We start from the raw sequence: 13,008 nt of genomic DNA on the forward strand, positions 1-13,008 counted from the left end.
GATTATATGCATTTCGTTACGAGGCAGCAGATAATCCTAACAGCAGCCACCCTGTGATAATTCATTAGTGCTGTTGTGTAATGTTCTGGCCTGAAATTGCTCGCTGCAAACCGGCTCTGCTTATATAATCTCCTTGTTTTCAGATGCTTCATATATAAACAGCAAACATTTTAATTAGCAGCCAGACCGAGAGCCTCGGCGCAGCGCGGGACATTTAACGCTGTGCATTAATAAGAAAAGCTCATCATGTGAAATGAGCTCCTTTCTTTGCCTATGGCTTTTGATTAATTATGCACAAGTGTTCTATTACGGCGTCTGTACACAGCTTCCCCTGCTGTGCGTCGGTATTAATTATTGCAGCCATTAACAGGAGCACGGACAGTACATCGGAGCGCTGCTGAAGATGGCGGACGGAAAGAGGAAGAATCCAGTCGCATACATCCATCACTGGTGGTTAAGACCATCGTCGTTTTAGTCTTTCATCTTCATCTCACCGAAGATTTAAACTGTACAGGTCTCTCGGTGAAGAGCAAGAATAGTTCAAGGTCTTACAGAACAGTTTATGTGAGGTGGATCCGGTACAGTCTTTAAAACAAGTCTACCAACACTGTCCTCTGTGATGATATATGCACAGCCATCTGTCCATCCATCCAGCAACAGTCTAAGACCTCCCTCACCCCGGCCACCTGTTCCAGCAACTTGCCCCCCTGTTGTTCCAGAGAAATATAATCTCTCCAGCGAGTCCTGGGTCTGTCCCAGCACCTCCTCCCAATATAACCTCCCCGAAATGCCTCAACTGGAGGCTCCAGAGGTGGCATTGTAGGAGTTTAATGCTTTGTGGACTGGGTTGGAGGTCCTGGTGCTGCTTTTAAATCTGGTTATATGCACATTCAGTCTACCTTCAGTTTTATTCACATAGCAGACCTTTATCTGGCTCAAAATGGGGGGAAACCCCAGTGTAGCATTAGTTCAGAGTCACAGTCGTCTCAAAATGCTTTGTAGATTTGTTATAGAACCCCAAGAATCAGATGATTCTGTGTGAGCAGCATTTGGCAGGAAGAAACCTTCTGCAGAACCAGTCTTGGGGACGGGAAGCTATCCGTGACTGACAAAAGAAAGTTTATAGATGCCGTGCATCATGGGAAGTCCCAAAGCAGTGTTATCACACAGCACGTTCTTATTCCTCAAAGTGTCCAAAATTCCAAACAGCAAACCAGTAAAACAACAATAAACACAAAAAACAACTCTAATATTAAATTCCAGTGACACCAGGGTTTCTCTTCAGAATAAAAACATGCAGAAGGAGAAAGAAGCTGACTGACTTTTTTGACAGATCTGCTCTCCTCGTCCTTTAAGTCAGCGCAAGGGTGAAATAAATCAGGTGTCAAACTGTGGTCTCGCAGAATTAAACCGTTTTTGGCAGAATGAAAAAACAGATTGTTGGACAACGGTCCTTTTGTTGTAGCCCGGGAAACACAATTATCTGGCAGCATCGGAGTGGGAGGCTTGTTTAATAGAAAGGAGGCACACAAAGGAAGAAAGTTGTCCTGGGAAATGATCTTCAAAAAGTTTGTTTTTTGCGTGTCCTCTTGCTTTATTTCATGATTTCCTCAGAGACCCAAGTAAAGAAGTATTTGCAGACAATCTCCAGCTTTTTGCCTTAACTCGAGCTCTGGGAGGGAGGGCGTGCGGCAGGGCAGCTCAGGTAATATCTGATAAAATCCCAGATCACAGAGGAATATCCCGCATTAACTCTGAGGCGGCCTCGGAGATCAAACGTTAGGGAAACTCGAGCTTCGCCCCTCCCGCCTGGTGCTTCGGGTTCACGAAAACAAATTGTGAGCGGGATCAGTCCCAGATTAGCTCGAGTGTAGCTGCTGTAATCTCTGATAAATGATGTGCTGTATGTCTCCTCGCTGCTCCGGCTCGTGTCACGCAGGACGACCAGGTGATTGGCTGTTTCTCCTCTTGCTTCTCTGACTTTCCGAGCATGCTTTCAGCTCTGCAGTGCTTTCTGCTCCTTCCTGCTTTGTAGAAAATAATCGAGCCTTTCAGTCAACCTGTGTCTGCTTTTGTGCATCTGGGAATGTCACAGTGCAGTCGGCCTGTCTCAGAAATGGGAGCTTTGCTGGTCCACCCCATCGAAGATCCAAGTGGACCGTATGTGGCTGTCTAAAGGAATTACTTATCTCAGCTTAACGGCTGCCTGAAGCTGTCCTGTGCCTAGATTTGACTCCACTGTGGAGTTTATTCTAGATGCGACAATATTTATGTCACTTCCACCCAAAACTGCAATATTAACTAACACTTAACTTTATTTTGATTTATATCCTAAGTTTGGATTTGACTCTGCACTGAAATAAGCGCAATGATGGCTGACACCAAACCACAAGTGCCGTGTTTTCTTCATTGCAGTGAATTACTCCTGTTTCATAATATTAAATCTGCATAATTATACAAACTGGGGTAAATAAATACCAGAACAATAATTTATTAATAATGATTTGCTACATTGTAACACATTAATGTTGCAGCTGCAGATGATTTTAGTCAGGCTGTTTCAAAACAGGACCACATATTCATAAATGCACATTTTAAATAGAGCACAGAGTGTAGTGTTTTCATCCTAAATGCAGTGGAGTAGAAGCAGAAAGCAGTACAAGTACTCAGTTACTTTCCATAACCTGTCCTATGCAAGCACCCAGCCCATTAGTGTTTGCTGGGAGGCTGCTGGGCTCTGGCCTCGTGCAGGTTTCCGCTTCTGTGTTGCTAAAGTTTTTCTTCAGATGATTTTCAGGCGTCTGAGTGAAATTTATTCACATTTTTGTCTCATAACCAAAACCAGTGAGGGAGCGAGACCTCCTAATGCTTCTAATGCTTCTAATGTGTAAATAAATACCGGTTAAACTGACTGATGTTCGCAGAAATGCTCCCTTCTGGCTGTTGATTCGACTGCTTGAGCTTTAGTGGGGGGGAAAAGGGAGAGAAAAATCTGGAGAGAACCTGATTAAATGGAAGAACCGGCTAAGCAAAAGAATTCGTTTTCCACTTAATCCACTATCACAAGGGACACGTGGGCGCTGGCGTCTATAGTTTAGCCCGTGGTTATCGTCACTCTGTGGCATTCCTGAGTGGGTTTTTCAGGTGTGTGTGTTTTTCTTCCTACTTCTCTCTGCTGAAGATTGTGCTTCTTCTTTCGCTGCCTGCTCTGCTTTGTGCAACACGATCAGTGATAAACAGGGTGATTGCTGCACTCCGCAGAGTGAAGACATTCAGCTCGAGATTAAGTTAGAATGATTTGGAGATTCAGATTTCTCCAAAGTGAAGGAAGAGAAGAGAGCAGGTAGGCAGAAAGGTAAAAATGACAAGCGGTAAAGAAATTAAGTTAGAAGTGAGTTGTGTAAGAAAGGACATGAGAATAAAAATATGAAGGAGATGGAGATGAACAAAGATTTTTAAATGTCGGTGACGTTTTCTCTCCTGGTTCCTCAGCACACAAAGTCGGGCCCGTTGAAGGACCCGCTGCTGGACGACCACGGCGACTTCGCCAGGATGTGCGTAGCCATGAAGAAGATCGGCCTGGACGACACAGAGAAGCTGGATCTCTTCAGGGTGGTGGCCGGCGTGCTGCACCTCGGCAACATCGACTTCGAGGAGGCCGGAAGCACATCAGGTGAGAACAAGAAGTCACACATGTGAACCTGTTTTTGGACTTGGAGAAGACGTTTCACGTCCTTTGTGTTCTTTGGGTTTATGGGGCATCGCTCCTGTTGTCACGGGGTGTTCGGTCCGTTTACAACCTCAGACAGAGTTTTGGTCAGACTCACTCAGAGTGTAGTCGATCGTATTGGGGGAAACTTGGTTCATTATTTTGCAGACTTTTTGAATCTGCTGATTGGTAGATGACTACTTCGTCCAGAAGCTTCTTCGACCCTGAGGCAAAACAGGGACTTATTGGAGAGTTTATGAGATTCAGCTGGCCCGGGAGTGCTCTGCCCACACTGCCACCCGGCTAAGTGTGATGGATGGATCAGAAAAATCCCACACCGAACATTTAAAACAGAAAAACGTGAAATGTGAAATTCATTAACAGCGTCGTGAAGATAATAAACCCTTAAACTTTCTCAGAACCTCTATCAAACTCTTTTTTTTCTGCATCCCAGGTTGGTTGATGTGTCGCTGCCATTTTGACTTCCTCAATTTGTCATTCAAATGTCAGATTTCACACTGAGATGACTCCAATCAAACAAAAATAGAAGGCCAAACAGGTCGTTCTCTTCGACTTTAAAAATGCAAAGACGGCACGTCGAAGCATTCACTGAAAGACGGGAGGGAAACGCAGCTGTAGTTGATGTGGGGATGGATGTCAGGTTTACCTGCATGATGACGCTGCATTAAAATCAGTCCTGAACAGGAGGGCATTTAAAAAAGTGCCTTTGTGTGTGTTGGTGCTGCTAAAGCCTGTAACGCCGTCTGACCTGAAATTTAGCTAATTTGAATAAAATTCTGCACCGAAATGTTATTTAATTAAACTTCCTGTGCTTGTGGTTTACATATCCAACCCCGTCCATCAGTCTGTCTGACAGAGAGCACCGATGGAGCAATTAGTTGTGCACATTTTCCAGAGTTTGGACCTTCTGGTTTGCACCTTCACTTCCACTCACTGATTACATTTTAGCACTAAAGCCTACTTTAAGAACCCTTCTCGATCACTCTCCACATAAGTGAGGTCAAAAGTGAGCCACAATCCCAGCTTTGATGAAGCTGTGCTGATTGATGCCCCAGAAAGGAGAAGAGGGTGGCGTAATCCATAATCCACAAACCTTTTGTGTGGCTCTGCTGTTTGTTTATTAACCAACTAGTTATTAATTCTGCTAACAGAATAATAAGTAATTAAAACTACAGCAGAAAGATTGATCCCAGCAGATCAGGACGGATCAGGACGTGAAGTGCTGTAACTTGACGAAGTGTGACGTGGCTGGTCGTGAGCTCTAACTGATGAGGTGGGCGTTCTCTGAGCGGAGCCCTGCGGCGCTCCGTGATTGCATTTGCTCTGTATCAGAAGTCATCCATCTCTCGGGCTTGCCAGCTCCTAAACGGCACCGGTTTGGCTCCTGAGAGGCCGACGCCTCTTTGATCTCATCCCTCAAAGCTATGTGCTGTGATTGATTGCTGTAATATTCAGCCTCGATCTCCCTCCGTCTCACTTCAGCCTCGTTGCCATGGCTGATAGATGTCGCGGGTCTGACAGCGGCGTCACAGAAGGACGGTTTCTTCTTGTTGCACTTTGGGGTTTTTTTCGCAGATGAAAAACACTCAGAACACTAATGACTAATCTCGAGTTGACTCTGGCTGAGGGAAAATTCATTAATTACACAGCCAACAAACTAATTCTGTAATTATTCCAGTGAATATTTCAGGGATTATGCTCTCTGCACTCGCAGAGGCATTTTTCTGTGCCTCGTTTTCCCACAGCGGTTCAGACTCGAACCCTCAGGGAGGCTCAGTTTCCATGAAAATCAGCTGATCCTTTGAACTTCAACTCGGTCTTGAAGTTCCTCCCCGTCGTTTTCTCCCTGCGCCGGAAAGAAGAGGAAGCGCAGCAGGGAGCCTATTAAACGAACTGGTTCTCACGGCAGGGGGCTCACTTGGCACATGTTTTACAGTAAATGAGGACAGAGCGTTCAGGCCGAGGAGCCAATCGGGTGGGGCTATTGAGACGGGCTTGGCTTGCAGTTGCAGAGCGGTCCTTCGGGGAGCTTTTAAAGAATATTTACTTATCTTAGACCCAGAAAGCATAGAGAAGTCAAGTTCATTTAAACAGCTATTCCTAATGCCGCCGTTCACACAGGAGGATTTCATTTATATGAGTTTTCCAGTGCGATCTGACCAATCGGACCACAGCATTTGGCAATGAATGCGCTCGTAGCTGAAAGCACGCATCAGCACTGAATATAGGATGATATGGAAACAGTCAAATAACTTCGACTGCATCTCTCAGCCTGTTTGTGGTTTTCAGGTTCTTTGATCACATGACAAAAGAGAGCGAGAGGGCGGTCTCATTAAAACGTTTCCATCAAGGATGAGTGGTGTAGAGCAGGGACGTTCTAATGAGGTCCAACCTTTAGCCAACAGATTAATTAGCGGATTCATCTCTGCTGTTTGGCTGTAATAAGTCCACTCAGACGACGGTGCTCTGAACGGCAGGATGGAGTCTCTTCAAAAGGTCAAACTGCTCTGAATGTTCTCATTTCAGTCTTCCCATGAATCTCCTTTGGCGTTGGTGTCAGCGCTCGCTTCTTCTCTGGACTCGATTCATTTCAGAGTAAACTGAGAAATCTATCCAGAGAGGCTGGAAATGATGGTCCTTAATTAACTGGGATTCATGTCCAAGTGTTCGTCTTCTGTTCTGATTTGTGGTTTGAGCGCTCGCCTCTGCGGGGCCTCCGTTCACCCTCCAGTTATCGATTAGGTATTAGCTTAGCTTAGCTTTCAGGGGCTGTCGATTCCTGGCATTGATCGGAGGAGCAGCTGTAATGATGTCACGGGGGTTCACGGCCGCTCTAATCCAATCTTTGATGTGAACGGCTTCCGTCAGCAGCTGCAGCCCTGAACACCATCGGACCGCCTTTCATGTGAGAAACCAACTTGTCACTTCCTGTGTTCTGTTCACACGCCGAGGCGTTCATACGTAAAAGCCTGCGTCATATACGGCCTTCATCTTATAGTTGGATTCACTTGTCATGCGAGTGCTCGCTGTCGGGTAAGTGTGGGGGATTTAGCAGGTTGCTACATTCATATTTTACATCCGCGTAATCCTTTGGTGGGTCGGATCAGCTGCTGCCGCCATCGGCACAGAGCGGTATAGAAACTTAACCACTGCAGCTTTTCTCCTTTTTTTCCTGCTCACATTGAGTTAGGAAAAGGTGAATCTTCATTGATCCAGCAGGGGAAACATGACCTTTTTAAATTGAAAATTTCAATAAATAACCCTACCCCTGACCCTAGATGGGAAGAAGTGTGGCATGGCTCCATAGTGGGGCTATTAAAGTGTAAAAATATAAAGGAAGTCTTGTGAGGTGTTAAAATATCAAAGTGAAAGGAAATGAGGAACATGTTCACAAAGACTTGCAGATGCATATAGCATATAGATTTCACCCCACCAGCATTTTTCCCATTTTCTGTAACCGCTGATCTACGTCGTGCCTTAAAGTGACCTCACAGCCGACGACACACCCGACACACGTGTGATTGTTCACTGCTTTATCAGTGATGTATGAGTACAGGAGTTCGGAGATTCTCTGATTACACACAGGGAGATGTAAAGATGAGACTTGTGGATGTTCTCCTCCAGTGGTCAGCAAGGCATGGTGACGTCACAGTTGGCATGCAGCGACCAATGCGCTGACCATAAATCAGACAAAGAGTTTTGGTTTTAAAACCTGTGAAAATGTGGGTTGGTTCTGAAAAGACAGCAGGTTAGAACTCCGTGTGGACCGCTGTAGTAATCATGCTCCAGGCTGTAAAAGCCAACCAGAAGACGTTCCTCTTAAGAGCACTCAAAACGTACATTGCTGTCAAACAAAGCAACAAACATTTCTTGAAGCGCCACTTTGATTTCTGGGTTTCCGGGTCAGGAATGTGTAGCTATTGTACAATGCATTTCTTGCATTGTACAATATGCCGATCCACACAGGTGTGCACATGGGTGTTCACTGTTCGTAGACTTAAATCACACCTTTCTTGGCTGCTACTTCAAAGCACATTGTGCGCTGTCTGTCCTGCGTGCTGCACAACAACATTCAATATTTAGTATTTACTGCTGTTTACACTTAGCTAGATTAATGCGATGGTGTTGTGTATAGTATGTTGCATTGTTTTGTTTTTTTTGCTTGTTTTCTATTCTTTTTCTCTCAACAGGTGATCCCGGAGATATTTTTTCTTCCCCCCTTTCTCACTGTCCCTCTCCCCTTCTGTTTTTCTTTTCCTTCCTCTTTCTTTCTCCCTTTCCTATCCCTCACTCATGTCTGTCCCGTCTGTAACAACTGAAAATAAAAGAAATAATAAAAACAAAGGTCGATCAAATGGACCAATACGGCAATGCCATGATGATCCATTTGGCAAAATAAATCCATTGGGTATCCTTGTTGGTCTTCAGACAACAATTCTGACGGCTAAAGAACCAAATGGGACAGGCGGAAAAAAAAAAAAAAACAAACAAAAAAAACAACAAAAAAAACCCAGAAAAAAAACAATGCATTTCTTCTTAATGGCCCGCAGGGGACGTCATTCCTCTGGTTGGATTCAATAAAAGTCTATAAGAAAACAGCCCTACATTCCTGGCTGCTCAGGCAAGATACTGAAACGCAAGATGCTCCTGACGTGCTGATGGGAGTGTGTGTGAATATTAGATAAATAAGTGTGTGTGTGTGTGTATATTCAGTATGAGTTGTGTCCTTTTCCTCGTCTTGCAGGCGGCTGCACCATCAAGAACCAGTCGAGTCAGACGCTGGATCACTGCGCCGAGCTGCTGGGCCTGGAGGAGGAGGACCTGCGGGTCAGTCTCACCAGCAGAGTCATGCTTACGACAGCAGGGGGCGCCAAAGGAACGGTGATCAAGTAAGAAGCTTCTGTCACTCACACAGACACACACAGACAGTCAGACAGCTGTGTTCACATCAGAGGACCTTTCACTGATTTATGCTCTTCCCGGAGGCTTGAACTACCCATGATCACTGCATTACTCACACTAACCAACAGTTTATTACAATGATGATGTCACGGGGACCAGAGGAGGTCAGGTCACCAGCAGAACACACAGACATATGTCACACACACACACACATACACACACTGACATTTTGAGGATCTCAGAGACCGCCTTGCTGCTGTTGGGTGGGGCCTCATGCTGAGAGGGACTACAGGTGTTTTGCTGACTTTATGCCAACCGGGTTGTTCCTTTGAGCGCTGTGGTGTCGACCAGTTTAAAATGAGTTGCTCTCACACATTAAAACCACCAGCTGTGCTTTTAGAAGGAGCGTAGAGGAGCATGAGAGCGCGTGCTCGTCTCAGAGGGATTTTACTGATGATGATAATAAAGCTTTTAGGCTGTAGTTTGGCACCACCCGGAGCTCCGTCTTTATATCAAGGACCACAAAGGAAGCACATCTTTGACTTTTATCTTTGTCTGTGTGATTTCATCTCTTTCATTCCTGGATTTTTTTAAAACTGCTTTTAACTGTCAGAAAACATTAGTTGTAACTATTTGCTGGATAACATGGCAGCTCCCCAAAAGCATCATTTTTGGACAGTGGGAGGAAGCACTGACATTCTCCTCTTGATCACGTAGATTTGTAAAGCAGGGCTTCTCACGGCTCAGTTTAACTACAGAGCAATGTGTACTCCTAATGCCAGTCAGGAAGGCACCTGCTGTAAATCTTGGCCAGATCAACCAAGTGGATCATGAAAAATTAGATTTCCTTACTGGCTCGGTCAGGGCTCGGGTTAAGGACCGCCTCCGGTGTGGCAAACTGTGTTACTGTTTGCCGAAAACAAAGGACGTCCAAGTGTGGTGCATAGACTGTATGTAAAAGATGTACATAGTCATTGGCTTAATAGATATTGTACTGAAGCCTCGATTGGAACATTTTGGCCGTGCTGGTGTTTTCAAAGCGGGAAAGACCTTCAATTATGAAGTAGCCACATCCCAAAGTGTGGAACATGGTCCCCGAGTGGGTTGTGAAGATACTCCAGGTAATTTCTGTGAAATATTTACACTTTAAAAAGAAACTGAACTAATAAATATAGTCATAGGATTTAAATATCAGTTACCTACTGTAATGTTTCCTCTTGCAATGTCTTTCTGATCCTGAACTCATCTCATATCCCATCATTAGTAGGGAAGATGTTAGTTTGGAGAGACAAGCTATAAAAGTTCAACAAGAGAATCACTAGATCAAAATGATCCATTGACATTCTTGATGAGATGTGATTATAGGTTTGGCTGGGAGCGTAACACTGGGCATTCAGTACCCTTCGAAACTGTCTGTGGTGTATATTTGCTGTCTTGAAGCTCTGTGTTTGGTCTCCACCAACCTGCGTGTGAAGTATCTGCCTCCTGAATGCACGGCAGTGTTTCCAGTTAAACTCTGTCTCTGCCGGCTGTTTGCTGCCGAGCGGAGCCTCCACGTGTTCACTTTGAGTTTTCAGTGAACTGAAACACATTTTCCTGTCTGACAGCTCTCACCGTACAGCTTCTCACATTGTTATTGTTTTTAAAAAAAAAAATCTACTGTGCCTGCAAAAACAATTGACAGTTTGAAGCTTGACTGAAAGCTTCAGAACAGCTGCCGAGTGGAGTTTGTACTCTAATGAGACTCAGATTAAAGTTGGAAAAAATATGGTCATCTTTTGTAGGGTGTCCCAACCCTCAGCTTGGGAACATCTGGAGTATATAAATGCACACAAACACAGCGACTTCTAAAAACTTTGCAGATCCGGTCCACGGGGATGCACACAGGCATGAGTACGCTGACTCCCACAGTGTCGTCGGTGCAGATGGCTGATGTATTGCTTGTCTTGTAATCGCCGCCCAGAGACGAGCAAACGCTTCGCCGCAGCTGACATTAGAATATACGGTGAAGTGCAACGAGGCTCCGAGGATCTGCGTAACGCCTCGCTAAGAGCCGGCCAACTCTCCGCCTCATCTCGTTGTCCTGATAAACACCCGATTGAATCTGAGTGTTTTTGCCAAAACTTATTATGAATAAAGTGGAGGGCCATCTGTACTCTGATTGAAGCGCCGGGATGCTCAAATGAGGTTGATTTGAAAAGGTCAGAGTGGTGGCTCAATGTTTCAGGAAGGTCGTTCCATCGTATTTTTCATGTTTTCCTTCAGAAACACAAGAAAAATACAAAACAACCAAGCACGTACGCCCAGAATCCATATCAGCTGATCGGGGACCAACAACCACATGGTCACATAGTTTCAACCCATCGGTGTCCCTGGAAATGGGATCTGTCCAGTAGAAAACCTGGTGTACCACCTTCTTTGATTAGTAAAGAGCAACTTGCAGTAAATCGAAGCTGTAGGTATCTCTAAGAGGAGACAATCCACAATCCCCTCAAACTCTTTGACATTTTCTCCAGTGAATAATCAGGAAAAGAAGATCAAACATCTACAAAAGAATCAACCAGAACGAGTCAGTTTTTAGCTTTAGATCAGGGGTGGGGAAACTCCAGGCCTCAAGGGCCGGTGTCCTGCAGGTTTTAGATGTCTCCTTGATCCAACACAGCTGATTTAAATGGCTAAATCACCTCCTCAACATGTCTTGGAGTTCTGCAGAGGCTAGTAATGAACTTTTGATTCTGATTTGATTCGATTCTTTGATTTGATTCGTGTGTTTTGACCCAGGCTTGGGGCCTAAAGTTCCCCTACCCCTGCTTTAGATGATGACACAAGGGCTTGAAATGCTGAAATACGGTACCAAGTCTCAGTCCACCCCAGTGCCCTCATTGGTCTCTAATTCTTTAGATAGTCACAGTATGACGGGAACATTTTGCTCTTTGCTGCACAGAAGGGTTGGGTGGTGCCAAGAAAGCTAAAGCAGTATTTGGAAACCGAACATCTGAAGGTCGCTGGATTTGAACCTGATCCAGAGAGCGTCGCATTGGCAAGTCCAGTTTTTACGAGCCAGGCGTAAAAAGATAAAAGCTGAATTTAATTGAAAGTGACTTTAACTGTTTTATTATTTATTGGTGTTGTGACACTTGGGGTGGCTGTAAAACTCTTCTGCTTACAGCTTCTGGAACGTGTTTTTCAGCCCGGAAAATTTCAGCTCTCATTATGAAGGAAGCTTAAAAATACTGGAAAGAAACAGGAGTGTTAGAGAAACCCCATCCTCATGTGCTTCCATCTAGTTTCCTTAAAATCCAGTCCATTACGACACTTTAATTTGGATTTTTATTCCTGGGCATAAACACATAATCCCAAATGGGAATAAAAGAATCCTCATTATTTCAAACTACTTTCAAATGTATCTGGCGTCAGAACATGCTTTACTACATGCCCGCTCTCTGATTTATCTTAAACTTCACACTTTAACCCGTCAACAATGTGATGCAGAAACTTGTAACACCAAGAGGGAACAGCATGCACCAGTGTGCTCAGAGTGAGGGAGTTCCTGGTCTTAGGCACTTTAAATCAGGGTGACCTTTACGGTTTACTGCAGCCTGAAAGGGATCACAGATAATGCTGATAGAAAACACCATCCGTTAATATTATTAATGGCTCTTATTTAGAAAGAAAGCCGAGAGGAATAAAGGCAGACGCTTAGGGTGGATGTAAACAGTTTGTCTTTGGCTGGCTGCTTCAATTATGTGAATCTAAGGTTATATAAGATGTTGACTGTCTATGTGTCTGACTTTTTATCATCCTGCTTCTGGACCAAATGTCCACTGATGGTTTTCTGTGCTGGATGCTCATAGTAGATGTGGAAGTTCTCAAAACAGCCAGTTTTGTGTAGTTTTTTCTTCTCTGGGCTCTCTGTGGTGTCATAGAAGCTGTTCAAACAGCAGCGACCAATGAGAAGAAAGCTTGCTTAAAGCAGCAGGTACAATTTTACCTTTTAAAGGTGTAAAATACCAGCACACGACAAACAGACACCATCAGCAAGGGGTCCAACAAAGGCGACAGAGTCCTGTAAACATCATGCAAACAGGGCTTCTAGACCGCTTTACTGCTCAGGCCAGTGTGTTTGCCTCACACCTTTATATAAATGTGCGCATTGAAATTCTGTCCGTCTCCTCCTTCCACATGCTAAACTGTGGGAAGCCTAATTTAAGTTAAATGTGACAATTGGCTTGTCGGAGCACATATGGCGCTCCCCTTCTGCTGGAGGAAAACGCTGTGCGTGTGTGTGTGTGTGTGAGAGAGAGAAGGACGGCGTGCAACTTAAATTTTCCAGGCTTTGGTTTTGTTCACAGACATATTTAACGTTCTTTACATAA

The 13,008-nt window shown here is 44.6% G+C and overlaps 1 protein-coding gene across 5 annotated transcripts in view; it reads left to right on the forward strand.

The window, feature by feature from the left end:
- LOC146502145 (unconventional myosin-VI) overlaps positions 1 to 13,008 on the forward strand; it is a 154,823-nt gene that overhangs the window by 42,481 nt on the left and 99,334 nt on the right. For all 5 annotated transcript variants that reach the window (XM_085133606.1, XM_085133608.1, XM_085133609.1 and 2 more), the window contains exons 11-12: positions 3,493 to 3,673; positions 8,475 to 8,619. In XM_085133606.1, the coding sequence (XP_084989732.1) occupies positions 3,493 to 3,673; positions 8,475 to 8,619 (326 nt within the window). The remainder of the gene's footprint in view (positions 1 to 3,492; positions 3,674 to 8,474; positions 8,620 to 13,008) is intronic.

This window comes from Neolamprologus multifasciatus, chromosome 15, assembly GCF_963576455.1.
Source record: "Neolamprologus multifasciatus chromosome 15, fNeoMul1.2, whole genome shotgun sequence".
NCBI classification, from domain to species: Eukaryota; Metazoa; Chordata; class Actinopteri; order Cichliformes; family Cichlidae; genus Neolamprologus; species Neolamprologus multifasciatus.